Source organism: Globicephala melas, chromosome 17 (assembly GCF_963455315.2).
Source record: "Globicephala melas chromosome 17, mGloMel1.2, whole genome shotgun sequence".
Classification (NCBI taxonomy): Eukaryota; Metazoa; Chordata; class Mammalia; order Artiodactyla; family Delphinidae; genus Globicephala; species Globicephala melas.
This window is the reverse complement of record NC_083330.1, coordinates 12441768-12468931: the sequence shown is the minus strand read 5'-3', so window position 1 is coordinate 12468931 and position 27164 is coordinate 12441768. Positions and strand designations below refer to the sequence as shown.

At 35.5% G+C, this 27164-nt stretch overlaps 1 protein-coding gene across 8 annotated transcripts in view; it reads right to left on the bottom strand.

Moving 5' to 3' along the window:
• Positions 1 to 27164, bottom strand: part of CSPP1 (centrosome and spindle pole associated protein 1) — a 112338-nt gene that overhangs the window by 63133 nt on the left and 22041 nt on the right. For 3 of the 8 annotated variants that reach the window (XM_060287013.1, XM_030859611.2, XM_060287015.2), the window contains 10 exons: positions 24020 to 24100; positions 22663 to 22743; positions 21251 to 21693; positions 14610 to 14708; positions 13398 to 13468; positions 7245 to 7338; positions 6154 to 6211; positions 4012 to 4220; positions 1714 to 1835; positions 1277 to 1355 (listed from right to left, as the gene is read on the bottom strand). In XM_060287013.1, coding sequence (XP_060142996.1) covers positions 1277 to 1355; positions 1714 to 1835; positions 4012 to 4220; positions 6154 to 6211; positions 7245 to 7338; positions 13398 to 13468; positions 14610 to 14708; positions 21251 to 21693; positions 22663 to 22743; positions 24020 to 24100 — 1337 coding nt within the window. The remainder of the gene's footprint in view (positions 1 to 1276; positions 1356 to 1713; positions 1836 to 4011; positions 4221 to 6153; positions 6212 to 7244; positions 7339 to 13397; positions 13469 to 14609; positions 14709 to 21250; positions 21694 to 22662; positions 22744 to 24019; positions 24101 to 27164) is intronic. The other 5 variants (XM_060287016.2, XM_030859616.3, XM_060287014.1 and 2 more) reach the window with 4 other exon arrangements.

Sequence of the window (27164 nt, the reverse complement as noted above, 5' to 3'; positions counted from 1 at the left end):
TTTTGACTTAGGTCACAACATGGATGAACCTCAAGAACATTATGGTAAGTTAAAAAAGCCAGGGCTTCCCTGGTCGCGCAGTGGTTGAGAGTCCGCCTGCCGATGCAGGGGACATGGGTTCGTGCCCCGGTCCGGGAAGATCCCACATGCCGCGGAGCGGCTAGGCCCGTGAGCCATGGCCGCTGAGCCTGCGCGTCCGGAGCCTGTGCTCCGCAACGGGAGAGGCCACAACAGTGAGAGGCCCGTGTACCACAAAAAAAATAAATAAATAAAATTAAAAAGCCAGACACAAAAGATAAATATTGTATGATTTCACTTTTATGAGGTACCTAAAGTAGTCGAAATCATAGAAACAAAGAGTAGAATATGGGTGCCAGGGGCATAGGGGAGAGGGAATAGTGAATAGGTACAGAGTTTCAGTTTTGCAAGATGAAAAGAGTTCTGGAAATTGATGGTGGTGATGGTTACACCACAATATGAATGTACTTAACATCACTGAACTATACACTAAAAATGCTTAAAAATGATAAATTTTATGTTATGTGTATGTTACCATTACAAAAAATTGAAAAAAACTTAAGATGGTAATATTAAACCGATCTACAGATTCTATATAATCTCCATCAAAATCTCAACTGCCTTTTGGCAGAAACTGAGCAGCTGATCCTAAAATTCACATTGAAATACAAAGGACCTAGTATAACCAAAACAATCTTGGAAAAGAAAAACAAATTTGAAGAACTCATACTTCTCGATTTCCAAACTTCCACAGAGCTACAATTATCAAGTGATACTAACATAAGGACAGACACATAGAACAATGGAATAGAATAGAGAATCCCAAAAAGAGACCCACACGAATATGCCCATTTTTGACAAAGGTGCAAAAGCAATTCCCAGGAAAAATAATCGTGTCAACAAATGGTGCTGGGAGCCATTGGACACTCATAAAGCAGAAGAAAAAAAAAAGACCTTCAATCGAAATCTAACACCTTATACAAAAGATAATTCAAAATGGATCATGAACTTAAATGTAAAACTATAACTATACATACATGACTTTGCTAATGAAAGAAAGTGAGGTTATTTTTAATTTTTTAAATGTGCTTTCTATGAAACACTGACTTAAAAGCAATACTTTGAACATACTGGTTACGTAATAACTGGAAATTAAATAAGTTATATCTGTTCTGAAGAATAAAAGAACACATTGAATAATACAAGTTCTATGGAAGACAAATTAATCTTGAAACAAATTATTATTTTAACTACTTACACAATAGGCTGTGCTGGCTGGTGGGTGACAGGAGCTGTAACATAAGCTGCAGGCTGTACTCCCATCATTCCTGAACCATCTTAAAAGAAAACCAACATATTTGTTTCAGAGTACCCACTTAATAACACTTTATCTCTAAAGGAAAAGTCACATACTGAAAATGTTTCCTAAGGAAAAAAATCCAATTTCCTTCTGAGTTAGGAGTTAGCAGAGAATAAGGCCAGAAAACATAAAATATTTCTTAAATCTAGATAAAAAGGAAATAACTATGAATTATAACTGAGTTTTAAAATACAGTATTTATTAAATCAATATATATATAATATTGGAATTAAGTAAAGCTGTGCTTTTTCTCATTTATATATTTTTGCTTGCACAAAAACCAATTTTCCTGATTGAACCACTGGAAAATAATGTTTACCCCACAGATAACTCACAGTAAGCAAGACTAGGATCCAACGTATTCCTGGCCCCATAAAAATAGTACGCATCATCGTAAGGAGTTCGATAGTTGGTAGCCAAAGGTGGTAGCAGGGGAGGTGGAGGCAGAGGTGCAATGCTGTATCAAAAGACAATTGGGAAATTCTTCTCATATTCCACTGCAAATTTTTTAAAAATCAAGATGTTATTTTCTTACAAAAATCTTACTGAAAATCTAATTGCTGCTTTAGGAAAAGCCACCATCTTGCTTCAATCTCTTATCAAAAATTATAACTCAAAAAGCAAAAAACATAAAATTTCATAATTTAAGGTACAACACTTATTCAATCAATTAACATCTAATTCGTCACTATCTGCCAGTATTGACCAAACATGGTCTCTGTCCCTCAGGAACAAAACAATACAGCCATTACAGCAAAGTACAGTAAATGAAACAATACAAGTAGACACAGGATGCTACAAGAACATCGAGCAGGAACATTTAAATCACATAGGGAAGAGGAGGAAAGTATAAGGAAGGCTTTCTAGGAAAGGCAATGCTTCAGCCACACTACTAGAGTGAGTTAGTCACAGAGAAGAAAGAAACAACATCAAGAAAAGGCAGAGAGGTACAAAATGAGATTATAAATGGTTCCATTTGACTGGGAGAAAGATGTAGTTTTTTAACCCTAAAAATGTTTTGCTCTTTCAAAGGAATTAAACTATAATGTGAAAAAGAAACTATTTAAATATCAACAGTAAATTTCTGAGTTCATTTTCAGCATTTCATAAAGTTAAAACTTCTAAAAACCTCTACATCAGCACTTCATTAATGTTTAGGAAGTATCTCTGTATTTCCACCAAGGCAATATTTTCCATTAGTTAAAATGTAAAAGGCAAATTCCCTTAGATGAACAGAAAGAAAAAGGAGGCATCCTAGAAAATGTTTTCACTTTTGAGTGTATATATTAGGTTCTCCCTTGTATACTTCAAAATAATTGTGAAGAGCTGAGAAGGCATTAACGTTCTCTTCAGTCATGAATATTTTTCATATTTACTAATCATTCAACGTGTTTAACCTTACTATCCTCACTCCACAGATAAACAAAGCAGTTGAAAAATTACTATAAAAGAGAACTGTCAATATCATTAAATCTTAAATTTTTATAGAGATTGATATAAAATTTAATCCTCACAGCAACCCTATAACTGTAGATTAAAAAACATATATATATATATATATACACACACACACACATATATAAATATCTGTTACTATTCTACCTTTTACAAATGAGAAAACTGAAGTTCAATACAAGTGTGGTCTGCCCAAATTCCAGGCAGTGAAGCCAACCATTTTAATCCCTAAATCAATGCTAAAATCATCATACCATCCTTTGTAATTCCAATCCCGCCTAGTCCTTTGAGTCAGGAAGCCATTAGATGAAACAAACAAAACACCTGATAAATACAGTAAACATGGTCCTACAATTCGTTAGCAGTAAATAAAAGATAATACCAAGTCCTAAAGGAACGTATAGCCCAGAAAATAATGTTAAAAAGGAAAAGCACCTGATTAAATGCGATCCTACAATATCAATGTTAAAAAGGAAAAACACCTGATTAAATGCAATCCTACAATTAATACATTAATAGTAAGCAAAAATAAGAGAAAATCCTACTAAGAGAAGAAAGTATAGACCAGAAAATACCAATGTTAACAGGATTTTCTTTATGTTTAGTCCAGAATAGCACAATGCTTTTTACCTATGGAAGTCAAATCTTTACCCTAATACCTAAATACAGGTTTTATAATCTCAACACTTTATTTCAGGTATTTGAGTTGCATAGCCTGTAAGTAATCACAGAGAAAGAGTTGAAGGAAACAGAAACTAAAATAAAGTAATATATATAAAACAGTCACATTAGAAACTTTTTCTACATTAACTGAAGAAAGTATTCAATGTTTGCCAAGTGGAAATTACAAAATTGAAAATGGCTAGGTTTTATATGTTAAACAGATATTCCAAAATATGACCTAAAACTAAATAATAAATATACTTAGTCATGCATTTTAAAAATACTGAAGCATCTTTAAACAGCAAAAGAATGTTATAAGGATTTCCCTTGTTTTTATAATAACTGAGAAAAGATCAACAATGGAAACAAATTTCAATAGAAATTATTTGACAAAAGCCTTTAACTGCACAAAAATCTCTGAAGGATAACATTACCTGCTTCAGCAAATCCTTCTGAATATACAATATAATGATACCTTACCTAATTCCCAAACACAAAACATTTTAAACAAGCACCTGGGAGGCACCATTTCACCAAGGGTGCTGCTGGGTCCATTGTGCAAATCTTCATTTTGAGATGGGATGGAGTAAACTGATGGGATGGGTGGGACAGATGGGGCAGACAAAGGAGGGAGAGGTGTCTGGAAAGCTACTCTGGGTCTTTCAGGTGGTATCGTCTCTTCGAAGTATCTTGGTGTCACACTAAACTGCTTTAGTCTATCAGGCTAAAATAAAGAAAAAAATCTGTTTGTTGCATGTAATCATAAATTTAAAGGTGGAAGGGATCTCCAAAGACCCTCTATCCCAGACTGCCAGCAGGCACTTAAGTTAGACATAGAATAACAGAATTTTACAGCTATAACTAAGAGATTTTAAAGATCCAATTCTTATTTTATAAAAGAGGTAATTGAGACTCCATGAAAGTACATAAATCACCTAAGGTCTCACCATTCATAAAAAATCAAGCAAAGACTAGAGCCAGATATTAATTCTAAATATAAAACTCTATTGTACTGGGGGCTTCCCTGGTGGCGCAGTGGTTGAGACTCTGCCTGCCAATGCAGGGGACACGGGTTCGTGCCCCGGTCCAGGAAGATCCCTCATGCCGCGGAGCGGCTAGGCCCATGAGCCGCAACTACTGAGCCTGTGCGTCCAGAGCCTGTGCTCCGCAACGGGAGAGGCCACAACAGTGAGAGGTCCGCGTACCACAAAAAAAAAAAAAAACCAAAACTCTATTATACTACAAGACTATGCTGCTCCACTACCAATTGCCATCAAAGTATTCTAACATCAAAGTATTCTCTAGATCAGTGTGAGCACAGGTTTTCTGTAAAGAGCCGGCTAGTAAATATATCAGGCTTTGCAGGCCATGTGGTCTCTTCACAACTACTAAAGTAGACCAAAACAATATGTAAGCAAATGAACGAGGGAGTGCTGCAATAAAGCTTTACAAAAATAGGCAGCAAGTGGATTTGGCCACAGGCTACAATTTGCTTACTCTCGCTCCAAAACATCATTTACGTGTCCTTTTCTAAGATGTGTACATCAAAAGTAAACCCAAAAGTAATGGTCTACATATTATATCTAATAGTTTATTTATTCTCATAAAGCAACTTGACACTCCAAAGGTTGTTTCATTTAAACATAAATAAGAAGGTCCATCAAACACTAAGGTAACTATAAATGCAAAGTTTAACATGCCACCATATTACATTAAAAAGTTCAAGATTTGAAAAGGAAATTTCTGATTGTCAAAACTATTTCAAAGGTATTTATTGACAGAGGAAAATATATTCAGTTTTGGAATTCATCCTTTTTTCCCCAGCATGTTTAATTTCTCAGGAATGATTTCTCAGATTAATCTAAAAGTTTTACTCTATGAGCAGTCAAAAAGCACACTGGGAGTGATGCTGGTGCAGTATTAAACTTTTTAAAATAAATAATCCACAGGATATATACTTAGCATAAGAAAAAGACAAAAGTTGCCTACAGCTGAGTAATTTTAAGTTGCTATATTCTTTTTAAGAATGAACTTTTTAATGAAATTAAAGTTTCTTAATCATTAAAGATGAAACAAAAACTTGCCTTAGCAAATAAATTCTACACACTCAGCTAAAAAAAAAAGTATCCTTTGAGAAGAGTAATAAATTATTACCTTCTCCTTACTCAACTGCGATGATATGTGTAATTCATTCCAATTATGACAATTGAAGAATTAAAGTAAAAATAAGGTTATTACCTCTAGATTTACATTAAGTAAAAACTACTAAAATGCTTAAGGCCTAGAATTAAGGATTTCAGTTCCTTTGGAAATTCCTCTAATATAAGGAAAATGGTCATGATACAATGAAAAAAATTATTAACATCCATTGTAAATTAAACTAAAACAGTGCATGGAATAGTGCATGTAAATAAAGTGGAAGGGAATAATTTACAAGAAACTTTAAAAACGCACACATGAAAAAGGAAAAATTATCTTAGAGAAGTAAACAAGTAAGAGTTAGGACTTAATGTTTTATGAGAACTGAATTTAGTTTATTACTGTTCAAACTGGTCTACTCATACATTTTCCCCAATATGTTCTATCTCCACCTGCCACTACATTTGAGGCTTATTTGAATGAAAGATTAAACATTAAAAGACGGCAGGAACCCTTACCGATTTCTCAGGGTCTTGTGCTCCAGAAGCTGCAACCCTGAGATCCAAATCTTTTTCTCTAAACAAAATTAAAGTTTTATATATTAAAAAGTTATAATAAACACTATCATTACTGAAACAACCTTACACACAAAGTCCATGCAATAACATCTCCAAAAACAAATAATTCCTTTAACTGACAATAAAGTCTTAAATAATTCTGAAAACTAAATTTTCCGATTTGGTACAAAGTAAACTAATATTCACATGTAAACTGCCCTGGAATAAATATCTCTAAACCAGTGCCTGGGATACTTCAAAGTCTAAGGAATTCACACAGAATAAAGTAGAGAAGTAAAACAAAATCTTTACTTAGTGAAACAAATAAGAAACTTTTTTTAAGGTTCATGTATATCTTCAGTTCACAAAAAGGAGGGTAAAAAAATGAAAAATTAATACAATATTTTCCAATAAGAGTTTTTAAGAAAATGATGTTAAAGATGGCTAATATCAGACAGTAGATATTGGCTTCCTCTTAGAAAAAAAAACAAAACTAAAAGATGACAGGTCTCAAATTATCTTAGAACCAAGATATCTATCCCTAATTTTAAACTGGAATTAATATTTCACAGGTATTTCTACATGAAAGATTACAAACTCTGAGACTTGTATACAATATAAATATCTGTGGATCTATCATGATTATTTTTATACAGCATGTATACGTGTGCTTACCATTTCATTGTTAAAAGACAAAATACTTTTATTTTATATTTGCTACTATATATGGGATAATACAGTGGGCATGTAGATAGCATTAAATGCTACCCTAAAACTGAAGAAATTAATGAAAGTATGTACAAGGCCTGTTATAGGATGAACACATAGTCTCCTTTGTTACCTATGATAAAGAAAATGAACACCCACATGGTATCTGTTTTATTACCCTGGCTGATTTACAATGTGGAGACTGAAACAGAATGATTTACAAATACTGAATCGTATTAGGAAAAATATCCCCTTATTTTACCATGTAATAGTCACCACTATGTCATTTTAAACAAACGTATCTAAATTCAAAACATCTTTTTAAAATGCAAACCTTTCATTACCGTCTCTTGTTCTTCTGTTGTTCAGCCATTTGTTCCAACAGTTCTTGTCTATATTTCTCTTTCCTTCTCTGAATAAGTTCTCGATCTTCACCTCCTAGAAAGTGGTAAGAAAAAAATGCAGTCTTAACTCTTAAGCAACACATGTAACTGGAAAGTCAATTTTTTAATCTCCATTTTTAATTATATCAGAGTATAATTACTACATATGCAGCAAATATAGAAGGTAAATCATATGTATCATTACCTATTCAACTAGTTTCATAATTTTTGAATAACTACTATGTGTCAAACCAAGACACATTAATCCTTCCCAAACTTCTAAATAAGAGAATATTCTAACTCCTATCCCCATTTTCCAAAGATCAGGATATCTCCACTAACACCTCCCACAAGACCCTTAACTTTAACAAGTGTGTTCAAAATGAACATCTCAAAAGCAATCGCCCTTCTTTGTTTTCTGTTACTGGCCAAATAATCGAGCCTCAAAACCCCACTGTAACTTTTATGGCTCATGCTTTCTTATTTACTTCATGTGAGGACCCTCTTCTCTATTCTCATGGCCATCAGCCTTCGATAGGAACTCTCTGTATTTTACCTGAATTGCAGCAATAACCTTTTAACTAGTCTCTGGAACTCCTCCCCCCCTCCCTACTCCAATATAACCAGCACACTTATGTAAGACTAACTATCTTAAAATACAACACTAATCATGATGACACATTGCTCAAAAAACTTCAATAGTTACCTCAATTCTACAGAAAAAAATATATAAACCTCTGGTTCTGGTATCACTTACATGAAAATCCAGTCATGCAAGCACCTTAGATCCACAGAAAATTATTATTATTGCATGTTAGTAACATAAAATAACCTCTTAATCTAGATATGCAAAATCTGGAACATTACACAAATCACAGGGTTATCAAAAATGCAACCAAACCAGAAATTTCTCTACTACCTTAATTATTAGTCTCCCAACCATCAGTTGGACACACAGCATCTGAATTTGCCCATTAAGGACAGATGTCAGCAACAGTGAAGCTCCCAAAGGGTAACATAAATTACATTAAGGTTAATAATAATGTTTTACAATCAAAGTAGATATATCCATTCTGCTTCTGATCATGATGGAGTTAAACACAAAACTCAGCCTCCCTCCATTAAAAAAATAATAATAAAATTAGGCAAAATATATGAAATAACTGTTTTTCAGATACTGGACACTGGACAACAGGTAGCACACAACTGTAATACCTGAGAGAAGTTAAATAAATGAGGTGAGCCCTTCAGGCACCCGTTTCTATCTGCATGCAATCTCCATGGATACAGGGAAGGAAAAATCCAAACAAAGCTGGGAAACTATGTTAAATTGAGCAGATAAAGATCAAAATTCAGGGGCTTCCCTGGTGGCGCAGTGGTTGAGAGTCCGCCTGCCGATGCAGGGGACATGGGTTCGTGCCCCTGTCCGGGAAGATCCCACATGCCGCGGAGCGGCTAGGCCCGTGAGCCATGGCTGCTGAGCCTGCGCGTCCGGAGCCTGTGCTCCGCAGCGGGAGAGGCCACAAAAGTGAGAGGCCCGCGTACCGCAAAAAAAAAAAGATCAAAATTCAGGAAAGCTAAAATGACTAGAAGTTTAGGGCAAAGATTGAAAAAGAAGCGTAAAAAGGGCTTTAGAAATCTGTAAAGGCATTCCTTCAAACTTTACTGTGTACTAGTCTGTGTATGCAGAGTGAAATTCTATTAGGCTGGGCAAAAAATTACGGAGGACACATAAACTGAATTCTCAGACCTCCTCAAACAAAGTGGAGAGAAATTTAAGCTCCAGGCAGCTAGACTGGAGTTCTCGGTGATCCTCTAAGGGTATTCAGGGAAGAGCCCGAGAAAGGTCACTCTGTAGCAGGAAGGCTGAATAATCTTCCTAGAGCGAAGGCTACTCTAGATGTCCCAGCTAAGTTTAGATTTAAAATAAGGCCTCTGAAAGACTGGTCCTTAAGTAACAGAAAAACATGACTGTGGTAGGCAAAATTCGAAGACAGATCCTATGTTCCCTGCCTTCTAGCGCTGACTCCCTGTATAAACCTTCCCCGAGTGTGGGCAGGACCTATGACTTGCATCTAGCCAATGACTATGGCAAAGGTGAAAGAAATCTACAGATGTATGTAATTAAGGCCCAAATCAATTTCGAATTATCGAAAGGGAGATTAGCTTGGGTGAGTCTGATATAATCAGATAAAAGCCCTCACTGAGTTTAGAGATTCTCCTTGCTGGCCTTGGTGAGGAAGCCCATGTGGCAAGAAACAGCAGATGGCCTCCAGGAACTGAGGGCAGTCTCCAGCAGATCCAGTAAGAAACCAGGGCCCTTAGTTATACAGCCACAAGGAAATGAATTTAGTGAAAAATATGAAGGGGCTTCTTCCCTCATAAGCCTACAGATGAAAAACAGCCTGGCTGACACCCTAACTATAGCCTTATGAGATCCTGAGCAAAAGACCCAACAAAATTCATGACCCACAGAAATTCAGATAATGTGTGATGTTTTTTGTTTTTTTTTTGCGGTATGCGGGCCTCTCACTGTTGTGGCCTCTCCCGTTGCGGAGCACAGGCGCCGGACACGCAGGCTCAGCGGCCATGGCTCACGGGCTTAACCGCTCCGCGGCACGTGGGATCTTCCCGAACCGGGGCACGAACACGTGTCCCCTGCATCGACAGGCGGACTCTCAACCACTGCGCCACCAGGGAAGCCCATGTGTGATGTTTTGAGTCACTAAATTTATGCTAATCTGTGATGCAGCAATAGAAACCCAATACAGTGATTAGAAAAGTTAATCAATTGAAAGAAAAATCACATAAACAACAGAGATGACGTAACAACAAAGATGTTAGAACAGCTATCATAACTATGCCCAAATATTTAAATGAAAACAGTAATATAATGAGGAGGAAATGGAAACTATTATAAAGAACTAAATGGGGAGTCCTACTTCTGCTTAGAAACTAGAAAGCCACAAGAGAACATTGCTCATACCCCACAATGGAAAAAAGCTCAATCATCTACAAAATCAAAACTTTTAAAAAGCCCATCAGAGAGCTGAGGTTACAAGCAACCATGTAAACTAAATTCCAAAGGGTATAAAAACCAATCCATAGAAAGATGGGACAACCCAAGGGTTTTACCTTTACCAGAGTACAGAGAAATAGGCAGCTACCTTAGAAGTAGGTAAAAAGAAAATAACTGAAACGCTAATGAATTCTTAAAGGCTTTCTGTGGATTGGAATAGCAATGCAGAAGGGGAATCTGCACTCACTTGCTGCCCCTACCAGATGTTTATGAGACCGAAGATGGGGCAACGCAAGACATCTAAAAGACACCATTCTGAGGCAAAACAAACAAACCAACAGAAAACCAATGCCCACATTCCAGACTCTTCTCTCATATAAAGTAATCTATTGGTTGAAGGGCAGAAAACCTTGGACCCAGCATTCTGCACTCATAGAAAGGTCTGCTACTGTTAGGGGAAGAGCAGGAAATTCTCACATATAAGATCCTCCACAGGGCTTCCCTGGTGGTGCAGTGGTTAAGAATCCGCCTGCCAAAGCAAGGGACACGGGTTTGAGCCCTGGCCTGGGAAGATCCCACATGCCGCGGAGCAACTAAGCCCGTGCACCACAACTACTGAAGCCTGAGTGCCTAGAGCCCATACTCCACAACAAGAGAAGCCACCGCAATGAGAAACCAGCACACCACAACAAAGAGTAGCCCCCACTCGCTGCAACTAGAGAAAGCCTGTGCGCAGCAACAAAGACCCAACACAGCCAAAAAATAAATAAATAAATTTATTAAAAAAAAAAAAGATCCTCCACAGGCATAAAGGAGAGTTTGGCTACCACTCTGAGGAGGGGCAGAAACACTGATACTCATTTCTGAGAACCAAATGCACAGGGCCAGCTTTGCTACAGCAATCTACTGCTGAGGAAGGAAAAGTGTGGCAAGAGAGACAACCTCTTCTGTCAGGGGCTGGCAGGTCTTGCTAAAAACTGAGGAAGATGCAGGAACACTGAGAAAATCTCTCCAGGCCCCACAGTCAGAGAATTTAACACTTCTCTCTAAACAACTGGTAGAAGAACAGTTAAAAGTCATTAAATATGTACAAAACATGAACATCACTATCAACCAATCGGCTTAACTGACATTTATAAACCACTACACTCAACAACCACACAATGCACACTCTTTCAAGTACACATCAAACATTCACCAAGAAAGACTATATTCTGAGTCACTTTTTAAAGTTTCATTTAAAAAATTCAAATTTGAAATAATTGAAATTTACAAATTATTTTCTCAGACCATAAGGGAATTAAACAAGCAGTCAATGTCAAAAGGCAGGAAAATCCCCAAGTATTTGGAAATGTTAAAACATACTTCTAAATGACCCATGATTCTGTTAGAAACCCCATATTATTTTTGCTCTCAGCAGTGAGCTGTCCTAATTCTTTAAATAAAGCAAAAAGGCTCCAAACAAGGTCCTTGGGGCAAAATTATAGGAAGACAAATTTCAGTTCAATTGAAATGAGAATACTTCAACAATCAGAGCCACGTGAAGTTGGAATGTGCTGCCTCTGGAGAGAGTAAGCTCCCTAAGGGGACACACAAATTTAGGCTGGGGGAAAAAGATACAACCGTGAGATAAATCACTGAATTAACAAAGAGTTTAATAGTCTATTCCAAACATGACTCTATTATCAAACATTAATCTATAATTCCTGATTGCATTAATGATAAATTCATGCCATTCATCTTTAAAATATCAGGGTAATCCATTTATTGATAAAATTATTTGTCACTAGCGTTCTCAACACAGAAAGCCATTTCTCCAATTTTTACCATGTTTAACAAAATACATCATAAGAAGCAAGCCCTTACTCTGACTTATTGATAGGCTAAATTGGTCAATTCTCACTCAAAGACATTACACTAGAATAAAACTCTAGGTGTTATGCCATTTGTCTCATAATAGCCATTTCAAGGAAACAAAAGTCTGAGAATATCATACAATTATACATCTCTAAGCCAAAATTTAAATTCCTGACTGCTTTTAGGTTGAATGAATCTAAACTATTATCTAATTTCTTCATATACTTCAGTGAAACAAAATTTCAGGCAATTTTTCCTGATAGTTTTACACAAAGAAGAGACCACTTTTCTACTTAAAGTTACATACAGGAAGTATGCTCTCTTCACACTGTTTCTCAAATTAAATGTGACAAGTTAATATAGCAAATCAACATGCTTATCTTAAGCGATGACCTTCATTTCTGACAAAATAAATAGAAAATCTGGGTTATAATCATTATTTGAACAAAACGCTTTCTCAGAAACTACATGGAAAGAACATGGGAAAGGATGTTTATCAAAGGATAAAAAGGTTTAGTTCAGGGGAACTGAAATGTAAGGCAGTTTTGTGCTAGCTAAAGAAGAAAAAAAATGAAGAAAGAAATTATCACATATAAAATAGAATATAAGAAATAGCCAAGGGCTTCCCTGGTGGCGCAGTGGTTGGGAGTCTGCCTGCCAATGCAGGGGACATGGGTTCGAGCCCTGGTCTGGGAAGATCCCACATGCCATGGAGCAACTAAGCCCGTGGGCCACAGCTACTGAGCCTGCGCGTCTGGAGCCTGTGGTCTGCCAACGGGAGAGGCCGCAACAGTGAGAGGCCTGCGCACCGCAATGAAGAGTGGCCCCCGCTCGCCGCAACTGGAGAAAGCCCTCGCACAGAAACAAAGACCCAACAAAGCCAAAAATAAATTAATTAATTAATTTTAAAAAAAAAGAAATAGCCAACACTATGACAAAGTGAAATATGAATTTAAAAGATTTTACTGAAATTAATATTTATCATCAATAGAAAGTTCATCACTAAATAAAAGTTTTTTAGCTTTAAAATTATACACAGAGCTATATAATACACTAAATAATTATAATAGCTATATAATATGCTAAATGTTTAGCATAGTGCCTATCACAAAGTAAGCACTAGAGAAATGTTTTCTATTATTAGTAAGAGTGGTATTAATTACAACACTGAGTTCTCACGAAGACCTTTTATAAAACACTCCACAAAAGTCTAATCAACTGGAGGTTTTTGTACATACCAAAGAGCATCCCCGCAAAAGGACTACACATCTCTCGATTAGTAGGTTTGGATGGTTCATTGTCTCGAGCGCTAAAAACAAAAAACAAGAAGAATTAAAACCCAAATAATTTTCAGGAAACAAAAATTTAGAGTGAAATGCAGGTATGAGTTATTGGCCTTTCAAAGTACTATGGACACTATAATAGTTATATGTTTTTAAAGTTAATGTAAAATCATGGCATTTTATCTCTTTATACAGTGGGAACCCAATGCATTCAGGCTCTATAAATATGTGACCTTTTTCTTCAGCCAGCTTCACTAACTCTATAGATTCCCAATAAAACCCTTTTTCATTAAGAACAGTTACCCAAGTAAGGAAAATGAATATAAGTACACATAAATAAATCCTAAAAAAGAAGGATGATATCTGTACCCGCACTTTGAAAAGAAGATCATCTCTAAAAAACTCCTTCCTTGAAAGAAACAAGGAAAAAAAAAAGACAACTCTCTCAAAGAAAATTTAATTAATTAGACTCAAATAGCAAATTCTGTATCTCAAGGATTTTTATGTGTTACTTTTCTTCAAAGAAAATAGACACCTTTCCTGACACATGACAATATTATCTTCATTATGCACTATAAATTCAGAATCATTTATCCTTACGTACAACACAATAAAGCCACCAAAATGATAAAAACTACAGAAAGAGAACATGAATATAAAATGCATATCATTTCCTTTTTTTCAACATGACACAATTATGTATGAGTACTAATTTTACAAAGTAAGCATAAATGTTATCTACTCAATATGTTGAAAATCAAAAACAAAGTTTTGAAAAGAAAACTCATAAGAACATTTTCAATTTATTTCAAGTTATGTCATCTCTGTAACTCCAAGATATTTTAAATTGATTTTTAGTCCATTAAATTATACACTTATTTCTCCTTTCATTAGTTCAAACAAATATATATACTTTATAACGATAGGGAGTCAGAACACCTTGGCACACTTTATAATCAAAACTTGCTCTTCAGAAGAATGCTGTAAAGTACCATAAAGTTTCATGTAACACAATTCTCCCCTCCCCCTTTCTCCCTAATTCCTTTCTCACTAATAAGGGAGGCTGTTAACATACTATAACTTTCTAGTTTTCCAGCAAGCCAGTTTTAGCAGTTGCTGTTTTACAGTACAACGACTGAAGGGCAGAATTTATATTACATACTATACCTTTGATTTCCAGCAGATGAAACCCGTATGTTTGACTGTTCTGTGACATCACCACCATACTCCATAGGAGGCACATTCCCTCGTCTGTTCCCGTACATCCTTAAAAACACATTAGCTTACAGAGCTTGTTCCACATACAGTGGACTTTTCTTATCTCTTTGGTGTTTTTACATTTGATGTTGGAAATATTAAAGGGAACAAAGTGTTACAATGAAGTTTTACTGTAAATACATTCTAAAATTAATTCAAATGACATTTGACTCAAGTATGATCTGCTGGTTAATAAGAGACACTAAGAGTTTAGATTCACTAGTCTTTAAATCAAAGGGAGGTTATTATAAACTATTTCAATATAACTTCTAGAAATTTTTAATATCAAAGCTATGCAAATACTAATAAGACTTTTTTATTATTCACTTATTCAAAGAATATTTACTGAGCACCAACTACATGCCAAGTACTAATCTAGGTACTGGGTATGTGGACATGGTCCTAGCCCTCATGAAGATAACAGTCAAATTTCAAAATGAGATCATTTTTTAATCAAAATTCATAGATTCTGGGAATTATTTCACTGAATATACAAACCTTTTTAACTTAAAAGTACAGCAGCAGTCTTACCATTAAATTAAATCAAATATAGCAAGCCACAACATTTGCTAACACTGTAAACCACATGAAATACTAAATATTAGCAATAGGTGAATACAGAACATTATAAACATGGGTAGAAAGTTAGTTCACTTTATTCACAAGGTCATGAACAACAAAAAGAAAGATTAGAATTTGTTTTATTTTCTTAAGAATGCTTTTCAGAAAATAACTTTTAAATGTTTTTCAGTTAATCTTTTTTCCACTTGGCAAACATGGAAAATTTAATTTCTCATACCAGAGAAACCAACATGACTTTTCACACCAACATTTATCAGCACCCATGAAAATCAGCATTTCATAAGTCATATTTCTTTGCATGGCTCTTGAGTTAACAAACTATATTGTCTCTCATGAGGACCACTGGTAAGAAATATGGTTGTTACAGTATTGTTCAATATTTTAGGTGAATTGAATTATCACGTTAAGAAAAACAGCAATTTTTAGAAGAAAAGGCACTTATCACTCTCCACAGAGCCAGCATATAAAATCCTCTTTGTTTCTATCATATATTGTCAATATCACCTATGGAGAAAAGACTACCCAGAACTGTAACCTTAATAATGTATGACCTGTGGCATGACAGATAAATGGCTTCCATTTTTTATCCATATCTAAAACAGAATCCTCCCCAATCCCTTTCAAAAAAGAATTTCAAACTTATTTCAATTTATCAAAACACAGCTGATTTTATATCTAAAGCCTAAGTGCTCAAATCTCTCTTTTAAACTGACACATCAGTTTAGTGTCATTCCTTATTTCTACCACTTAAAGAACAGGTAAATATAAACTTAAATTCAAATTTGTAATTAACAATGCCAGGTAACCAGATTTATTTATACTGCATCTATATAAATACACATGTGTAGAAAAGAGTAAACAAAGCATGCCTGAGATTGCTTACCCTTAGAAAGCCCTGTTTGCAAGACTGGCCCTTAGCTGGCACCTGAGAACATAGATTTTGGGAGGAGTCCACCATTCTCAGAACTGGTAAGAGTGACCCACTGTGCCTAAACTGTTGGTACAAGCAATAGAGTTTATGCTGAACACCTGCTTTCCTTCAGGGAGTCCAGAATTTTGGCACATGCTAGGAAAGTTTTTTCAGAAATGGACAGACCTCATAAAAGGAAGAATTTATTTCTTTCACATAGCAAATCAGATTTGACTGAGGGAATAAAATAATTGTAAAATAGTTTCACCATCCTACCAACAATAAAAAAGGTAAAGCTAAGTTAAACGGAAAAAGCTTTTTCTACTTCCTTGAAGAAACGGGTCAGTAATTCTAGTTAACTAGGTTCAAATCTCAATGCCCAAAGAAACCAGATATAGGCTAGAAGCCAAGTTTACTCTAAAAATTAACATGAGGGACTTCCCTGGCGGTGCAGTGGTTAAGCATCCGCCTGCCAATGCAGGGGACACGGGTTCGAGCCCTAGTCCAGGAAGATCCCACATGCAGTGGAGTAACGAGGCCCGTGCGCCACAACTACTGAGCCTGCACTCTATAGAGTCCGCGAGCCACAACTACTGAGCTCACGCGCCACAACTACTGAAGCCCGTGCGCCTAGAGCCCGTGCTCTGCAACAAAGGAAGCCACCACAATGAGAAGCCCGCACACCGCAACAAAGAGGAGTCCCCGCTCGCTGCAACTAGAGAAAGCCCGTGTGCAGCAACGAAGACCCAACACAGCCAAAAATTTTAAAATTAATTAATTTTTAAAATTAACACAAGTTTATCTTTAAAAAAAATTACTCTTACAGAAGAAAAGCAAGTTGTTTAAAACCACAGGTATTTTCAGCTAATTTAAATGTGAATGAACAACTCCTAAATGATAATGTATCTTTTTCATTAATAAACCACAGAATCAAAATAACTACTTCAGCAGTAAATTTACAATGTTTATGCTATCAAGAATGACAGGGCTTCCCTGGTGGCGCAGTGGTTGAGAGTCCGTATGCCGATGCAAGGGACATGGGTTCGTGCCCCGGTCTGGGAAGATCCCACATGCCGCGGAGCGGCTAGGCCCGTGAGCCATGGCCGCTGAGCCTGCGCGTCCGGAGCCTGTGCTCCGCAGCGGGAGAGGCCACAAAAGTGAGAGGCCCGCGTACCGCACAAAAAAAAAAAAAAAAAAAAAAGAATGACATATTATAAAAATAAAATATTTACCATCTGTTGGTCCTGACACAACTTACAGGGAGAAAGAATCAAATTCCTCCTTACTTAAAAGAAATCATCCAATTCATAATGGTTACATCACCTGGTTTCATAGTAAAAATTTCTCTAATGTGAATGAATTCTGCTATTAGGGTTACTCTCAACTATAGAAATTAAAAGAAAACTACTGAGCTGTTAAATGTTGGTCACGGGGCTTCCCTGGTGGCGCGGTGGTTGAGAATCTGCCTGCCAGTGCAGGGGACACGGGTTCGAGCCCTGGTCTGGGAGGACCCCACATGCCGCAGAGCAACTAGGCCCATGAGCCACAACTACTGAGCCTGCGTGTCTAGAGCTTGTGCTTCACAACAAGAGAGGCCGCGACAGTGAGAGGCCCATGCACCGCAGTGAAGAGTGGCCCCCACTTGCCACAACTAGAGAAAGCCCATGCACAGAAACGAAGGCCCAACACAGCCTTAATTAATTAATTAATTAATTTTTTAAAATGTTGGTCACCATTTTTCTCAGTGTTTTCTGTTCTTTCCCAATTTTTACATTACTTTAATTCAATAACAGTGTTTTTCTAATATTGACCCCATCTTTAAAGTGGGGAAAATAATTAATATAAAAATGGTCCTTCCAAGTATAAATGAAAAGTAACTACTACAAGACAAAAAGTAATATCAAGTTAAATAACTCATGTTCTAATAAGCTATTTCTCCTCATTTATACCTTACATATTAAGCATGCACACTTCTTAGAATGTCCTACACTAAGTAAGCGAGCACTCAATCTACTGAGTCAGATTCTAATTCTATCTCAGATTCTAATTTCAGATGGAGTGGAATTTCAGAATTTTGTTACATAACTAGCAAGGTTACAAACTAACAAATATCAAGAGTAAAACAGACTGGAAGTGCTAACTGAATTAATCACATAAACAATTTAAAAAACAGCATTCTTTAAGGCTAAAAATTTCTTTTACTCATTAACATTGGTTATAAAGTAAAACATAATAAGGTAATATATTAACTTCTACAGTTCAAGTTAAATAATAAAGACTAGGATGACTATCTTTTTTAAAAGCATATAAATTTCAAAGTATTATAAGATATACTATTATATTCAACTTTAGAAAGCTCCTAAAACATTGTAACTTTACTTAAATTGGTAAATATGTATCAAACAATACACACAGGCACGCGCGCGCACACACACACACACACAGAATGCAACTGTTGAGCTAAGTGCTAACCATTCTGTTAACTATTTTAAAACACTTGCCAGTGATTAATGATTAGTTTAGGAAAGTAAAATCATTCCTGGGCTTTATCCTTCCAAAAGTGGGGAAAATATTTCATTAATAAATACATAATGATATATGGAAAAGTTTATAGGGTAATTAGAAAAGAACTGAGACCAAAAACCTAAAAATCAAAAATTGCTAAAAATCAAAACTAGAATTTATCACATGTTGACTATTAGAAGGAAAAAAGAGAACACGGGAAATTTAGAAGAATGAAGAAAAATTTTGTACTTCTCAGTATATAGTCAGCCCTCCATATCTGTAGGTTCTGCATCCGTGGAGTCAACCAATCTTGTATAGAAAATATTTTGGGGGAAAAAATTCCAGAAAGCTCCAAAAGGCAAAACTTGAATTTCCCACACACAGGTAACTACTTATCAATATATAGCACTTATAACTATTTACAGAGCATTTATATTAGATATTATAAGTAAACTAGAGATGATTTAAAGCATAAGGGAGGATGTGCATAGATGACACACAAACACTACACCAGTTTACATAAGGGACTTGAGCATCCAAAGATTTTGATATCCATGAGGGATCCTGGAATCGATCCCCCTTGGATACCAAGAAACAACTGCTTTAAGAATAGTTAAATCAAGAGATCAAATGAAGTTACACATTTCTTTAGTCTCAAAAATTTCACTAACAAGTAAAGTCATTTTTCCTAGTAACCACTCTGCCTCCTAAATAAATCTAATTAATGTTCAATGTGAAATCTTTTCTTTTAGAAATCTCCAAATCTGAAATATAGAAATCCAATTTTAACCTCACCTGCCACTGAGACATATGTGAAAAACCTTACAATTAGAGATGTAAGAGTTTACACATTAACAAGATGTATAATAATGATTTACATTTTTAAGAAATATTGTAAAAACATTAAAATGTATAACAGGAATTATTCTCACTCATCTACATATTTAATCTATTCTTAAACTACTACTTGGGGAAGATTATATATAGAAACAGTTCATTTCGTTCATGGGATACATAAGAAAATAAGGCTGTTCTCAAATAATTAGGCTGAAATTGATTTGTTAGCTCATGTATAAAATTATCACAGGGTGTAATTACAAAAATAATATATTAAAATATATTAAAAACAAAGCAACAACCATCATAAGTTTTTTGAAATTCCAAACTTAAAAGATATGCATTACATTATACTCTAAAGGTAAACTGACACCATAAGAAAAAAAAAGTTCTCATGTACAAATAAGGCAGTACCAAGAGTCCAAGAATATCTGTATTTCCCTAACTGAAACTTCTTGGAGTTCAGGTAGCCTTTGACTACCTCCAGATACAAACATTTTCAAATATAACACGTTACAGAATTCAGAACATTTTCTGAAGTACAATTAGATTCAAATCAGAGATAAACTATAATGGGCATTACAAAATTCTAATCCTTCAGTCAAATTACCTAAATCAGGGTGAATATTAAAAAGATTGGATGAGCAGGACGTAATACCTAAAGAATAAAGAGTAGATGACAAAGAACTGCAAAGGCTTTGTATGATTATTTAGTAATTAGAATAATGAACATGTAGCATTATGTCTCAGAAAATTTTCTAAAATACTACAAAAATAATCTATTTGGACTAATGAATGAAACAGGTCCCATGAACTGCTCAACATTTATATTTAATCCCTACAGGTTAACTAGTCAATGAAAATATCAGATCCTACCATATTTTTTATCTCCAAATCAAAAGTTAGATTAAAATATAGCAAGTTTTAAGTATTAAGACAAATGACTTAATAAGACCCCATTGTAGCAATTAATAAATTACAAATAGTGTCACAGAACCAACATGCAAAGGAACTGAAAAGCATCTAAAAATCTGATCAAAAAAACTTAGTGCCATATCACTAAAATAAACATTCAATAAGTAACTTAAAAACAAAAAAAGTTGATAAAAGTACTTAGAGCATAGAAATATTAAAGGAATAAACTGTATTTCATCGGTTTTAAGGTGTCTTTTTTCCCCCCCATATTTTAACATCTGAAACCAGGAGAGCCTTGGACCTGGCTGTAAGTCACGTATTGCAGGGAGAAGTTATTTTTCTCCTGCCAGTCACCTAGGGGCACTATGGATATGAGATAACTCTGAATTCTCACCTCAGCATTGTTTTGTACAGTACTGGCAGCATGAATTCAGACTGAAAACCTGAATCAGTACTGGCTTACAGCTCAAATTCTCAGGGAAGTTCCTTTTTACTCCCTCCACTCAGTGCCAAGGTTGACAGTGGAAGTTTTTTTGCTGTCTTTTTCTGTGGGAAAGTCTATTTCCCATTTAAGTTTATATAAAGGTTGTAGCCTTTCAGTGCCCCAGCTTTTTAATGGGGCCCCTTTCTCCCCATCTTGGGTTGTTTTCTTTGTTCCTACAGTGGCACATAAAATTATCGTGTAACTTAAAACTGAAGCATCATGTAAATCAAATGAAACTGTGTCTCCTTAACATAATGATAAAAAGTAACAAGAATAATATTAAGCAAATAAAGAAGATAAAAATGAAGTTGTAAATACCTGTCATTTGTATACACTCTCAAAAGTCTTCTATCAAAATCACTTTCATATCTAAACCTCTCGTCCATTTCTTCACTTACTTCAGGATCTTGGCCTGGTCTATAATACTGTTTATCAAAAGCACGATCCTCATTAAACCTGTGAAATCTTCTATCTGGAATGTCAGTCTTGCTGACAAACCTCTGATGTTTTTTATTGGAAATGCCCACTTCTTCATTAGTTTCTTTAATGACTCTTCTATTATTCCTTAATTCAATTTCATCATCTAGTTTTCGGTATCTGTCCTCTTCTAGTCGTCTTTGGTTTAGAAGCTCTTCGTATGCCTCTGAAGGAGTTAAGACATCTTTCCTAGGACCCTCTGAATTTTCCCAAGATGACTGCATTTGTGAAGGTAAATCAGGTTTAACCTGACTAATAGGTTTTTTACTTCTTTGATTCTTGTGCTGGCCAATTAAAAAAAAGAAGAAGAAAAAGATCTTAAAGAGATGCTATTTCTTAAAAGGCAATTAAACTCTCAAATGATCTTCATCTATTTACTGTCTCAACTCTAAAGCTTAATCACCCATAAGAAACATCTTATCTTTAGGAAAAAAAACCTTCAAGGAAGTGTTATCCTTTAATAAAACTTAATAAATACCAAATAAATAGGTAACAGTAATATGGATAGATGGCTACAAAAAGAGAGGATAAACTATGCCAGGGAGATATTAGGCATATTTTGGCAGTTAAATATTGCTTCAAAATATTTCACATTAAATTCCTTCTCAACACAAAGAATATAGAAGGTAGTAAATTTTTTTGGCCCTAGTAACATCAACCACCCTTAAATTTGGGTTAAAAAAAAATATATATATATATATATAAACACCACACACATTGCTAGAAATTGTCAATATAAAAAAATCATTTAAAAATAAACAAACGTCACTTAAAACCAATCTCTAAAATTAAATCTCCTCCATGAAGTTAAAAAGTAGGGTAAGTTCGGGCTTCCCTGGTGGCACAGTGGTTAAGAGTCCACCTGCCGATGCAGGGGACATGCATTCGTGCCCTGGTCTGGGAAGATTCCACATGCCGCGGAGCGGCTAGCCCCGTGAGCCATGGCTGTTGAGCCTGCGCGTCCGGAGCCTGTGCTCCGCAACGGGAGAGGCCACAACAGTGAGAGGCGCACATACCGCAAAAAAAAAAAAAAAGTGGGGTAAGTTCTTCAATATGAGATAAAACCATTTACAAAATTCAAAATTTAAATGTCCTGTGTTTGGTTCAATTTGGCTTAACTTTTTAAATATTTATATGAAAACTAAGTGAAATGTCTAATAATATAAAAATATTTTCAAGTAAGGACAAATATTCAACCTGTGGTGTTAAAGCTTTACTTTAAAAGCAAAACCTACCTCAGTACTCTTTCCTACCTGTCTGAACTTTTCCGTGGATTCTTCCTTATCCCTGAGAAATTGATTGTATTCTTTGTTGCGTTCAAGTTTCAACCTTTCCTTCAAATAGAAAACCAAAAGGCAACGTTAACTTCAACATCAGGAAAAAGTACCTAATGTCAAATCAGATTCATACAAATCAGAGATCTTACCCAGAATCAAGCTTTACTAATATTTTCAAGGACAGAAGTAGCTGTAAGGCACAGGAGAAGCAGGAAGAGGTCCGAGACCACCAATGCAATTCCCCACGTCCATTCTTGCCACATTAAAATAAGATTTACTACATGCTTAAGTCCAGATTAGCACATGAGGTCTCTAATACTAAGGGAGTGGCTTTGATTATGAAACACCTCCATTTTATATGCCAGTAGTTACCTGGCTTAGATGATACCTTCCTAGGAGCCATGCCCTGTAAGTCCCTGAATTCTAGGTTTGTTTACCAACATCAATCCTAGACAATCCAGGTGCACTCTTCCAAAAGCATTCGTAAATAAATCTCTCCCACTAGTAAGTATATGAATGCGTTTGCCAGGAGGTCTATCATTAGCATGTTTCCAAGATCTGACCAGGTTACTGTCCTACTTTCCTTCTCAGGGACATCTCTTGCCTCCAGTCCCCCACCCCACTCCTGAAAGACCTGCTTCTAACCATTTTTTCCCAAGTTTAAGGAAATATCCTTGTTATATTTTAAACATAAAAAGGTAAAATATTATAACGTAAATGTTCTGTTGAAATACAAACATGTTGCATTAGTAAATGTTCTTAAGCCCTAATACCTTCAACATCATTGAAACAATCTAAAAAAAAAAAGTATTAAAAGAGCGAGGCTGTCTTTTGAAACTTAACTGTCCATTTGTCTTACATACTGTGTCATGACTGTGATCTAGCTTGGGAATTTGAGTCTCTACAAGAGGTGTACAGTGCTTAATCACTATGCCCTGTTCAGATTATGTACATGTATTTGTGATGGGAACACACATTCAAATAGCCCCAGATGTCACCTACATAAAAGCTCAGTATACTCTCTCATCCGCTCATCTCACTGATAATTGTGTCATATAGCATGAACTTTATAGCTTAGAAACCAATGCTGAAAAAAATCGAATTCTGAATATTCAGTTAATCATTATATTAAAGAAATATATCATATTACATGGCTACAAATGTAACATTCAAAAAACCTTGTTTCCACAGCACTGGAGACTCCACACATTTTGAAAAAATCAAGTACGGGATATGATGTAATCTTGTTTGCATTTAAATCAAGAGTATGTTCTTTCATGATTTTGATGCCTCATAAAACTGCTACCAACAATTACTACTCCTATCGACCTACCTTGGCAGACAACCTCTCACCAATAGGAAGAGAAACTCCCAGAGAAGATGGATCTGTTTCACTCGTGGATAGAAAATTTTTCTGTATATGTACATATTAAAAAAAAATATTACCTAATTGCCTTTATAAAATGTTTCATAAATGTCTTTACATTCTATATTCTAAATTATTACATTATACAGCCCAACAGAATGAAATGGAGATGAAAATAGAAACTACAAATGTATAGAGACTATACCAGAAGTAATTAGAAAAAAAAGAGAATTTTCTAATTTCCCTATAATTATATTAGTGGATATCTATTTAAATGCCAGAAGACATAAACTACAAACATTATTTCTCTATGTGCCTCTCCATTCTTGCTCATTAAGCATTTAGGTAACACAGTGTGGCGGACAGAGCATCAGATTAGGAATCCAAAGACCTGGGCTCTAAGACCAGCCCCAGCATTTCTCAGTTGTGCAACACTGAGCAAGTCACTTAACCTCCCTGACCCAGACTTTCTTCTTCTGTAAAATGAGAATGGTATCTGCTCTGCCTTACCAGAGCTGGTATAGGATCAAGGAGGATAAAGAAATGTAAAATCTCTTTGAACACTGTAAAACAAACACAAGGGATTTGTAAAAAATATACACAACCACCAACTTTCTGGTACTGTTCCTTAGTAGTCATATAATCTGGATAAGCTACTTAACTTCTCTGCCTCCGTTTCTTTGTAGAACAGGAATAATGGCACCTACATCACTAGGTTATGAGGATTAAATCAATCAATACTTATTAACCTAATTTCATGTCTTTTATTTATTAATAAAACAAGCAATTACTGACTATCTAATACCTTCCAGTTACTTTTATAGGTAGTAGGGAGACAACCATAAACATACTATGTTTACTATGTTTACATACTATACTATGTTCCCTATACTTAAGAGATTTAAAATTCAGTTGAAGAAACAAACATGGAAACAACTACAATATAATGTACTACAATAGAGTTACATTCAAAACATTACAGGAACAAAGTAATTAATAAAACTGATTAATAAAGTTTCGTTAAATCTGAATTTACAAATAAGTTGTGCTACAAAAGCTAATTTGAAAGTTAGTAATACAAAATTCTAAGCTTATTTGTCAAGAAAACAATATGTCCCATGACTAGATCCCTGCGTCAGTTTGATCCCTATATACCAAAGTACACTGTAAACCTAGCCACTTTGTAGAGTTATACATGTACCAAAAAACACATTCAGAGTTCCAATCTTGGAAATACAGAGATACTGCACCCTTACTCCTTCATTAGGCAATTCCCCACTCCCAACATGGGTCCAGGATAATGTTTGTACTTTTCAATAAAACGAAAAAAATTAACAATAAGGACAATACAGTGAGTTTTTCAAAATGCTGAATTTTAATCATTCACTCATTAATTTAGTAAATATTGAGTGCCTAATATGTCTAAACTGTTTAATACATCTGGGACTCATCAGTGAACAAAAGATCTTGGCCTTCCTGAAGCTTACATTCCAGCAGGTGAAATTGACAAGAAATAATAAACATAATGAAGAGTAATTATATGGTATGTTAGAAGGTGGTAAGTGCTATGACCAAAAAATAAAAAAGTAAAAAGAATAAGCTACAGATATTACACGCTTCTAGGGAATGGGAGTAGGAAAACTGGAAATTTGCAGTTCCCTTTTAGACATGTTCCACACAAGATACCCACTAGATTTCTAAGTGAAAATGTCAAATAGGCACCAACTAGAAGACTTGGAGGTTCAGGAGAGAGGTCTGGGCTAGAAATATAAATTTACTGATTCAGTTTAAAAACTTCTCCTGAGTTCTTTGTGTGTTGTTAGATGGTCAAGTGTCTTTTATTTTAAAAACTAGAAAGAAGATGGTAGTTATTTGTTTTAGTGGCTCTTCTTGGCAAAATTTTAAGATTTGATCACTTTTTAATTTAAATATCCATGCAAACCAAAAGTCTGGAAGCCACAAGAAATCCAGAAAGAATGGGACTTGTAAACTGTACATATTCCAGGGATCAAGGAAGCTACTGCAGCCACCTCCCCATGTCCTATGGAATTTTCTTTTTCCCTTGCTTTCCTCTCCACTCCTGCCTTCTCAGATGTCAACCAAAAACTGTCTCTGTCATATTAAGAAACGACTGTTCCTCTACCACAACCATATTCTTAACAATCCAACACCAAAAACTCCTTCACATCCCTTTAAATTTAAAGATTTGTGCTTCATAAAGGCAATTTCTTCTTATACCTCCCACTGCCATTCTTTTTTAACATCTTGTATCTATAAAGTAATGTAAAACCCACAAGTGAAAATAGTAGCTATCAGAGGAAAACTCCACCCAATAAGTAGCAGTAGGGAAGGGGAGAGGATAATGAGGCACAAGGCCAGGGAGGCAGGCTGGAACATGAAAGACTTCATGTGTCACAGCTAAGGAATTTGGATTTTTATCCTGAAGGCAGTGAGGAGACACTGAAGTATTTAAATCAGTAAGAACAGGATCATTCTGGAAAGTAGCATGGAGAATGCAATGAAAATCAGTGCAAGGAGATCAGTCAAAAATCTGGGACTTCCCTGCTGGTCCAGTGGCTAAGACTCCGCGCTCCCAGTGCAGGGACCCCAGGTTCAATCCCTGGTCAGGGAACTAGATCCCACATGCCACAACTAAGAGTTAGCATGCCACAATGAAGATCCCGCATGCTGCAACTAAGACTCAGCTCAGCCAAATAAATAAATAAATATTTTTTTTAAATCTATAGCAGTAATTTAAGACAATAACAGTGTCTAACATGAAGAACTAACTATCCAAAAGCAAATTTATCAAGCTCCTCACAAGCTGCTCAAGCAGATATAATGGTTCACAACTATCATACATATCAAGTTAAAAATCTACTGCCTTCTAATCTATCCTATTCTATCTACCTACATCATTATATCTTACTACTCTCAAAAAAAAAAACATCTACTGTAACTCAGTCAGGCTGGTAAAGCTAATATGTCTCATACATACACAACTAAAGTCTGCCCTCCAAGTCCTTCTTCATTCTACTACTCTCCATCTGAAAAGCTTCCTCTCCTCACCCTCTAAAATATTCACCCTCTAGAACATCCAAATTCTACCTAC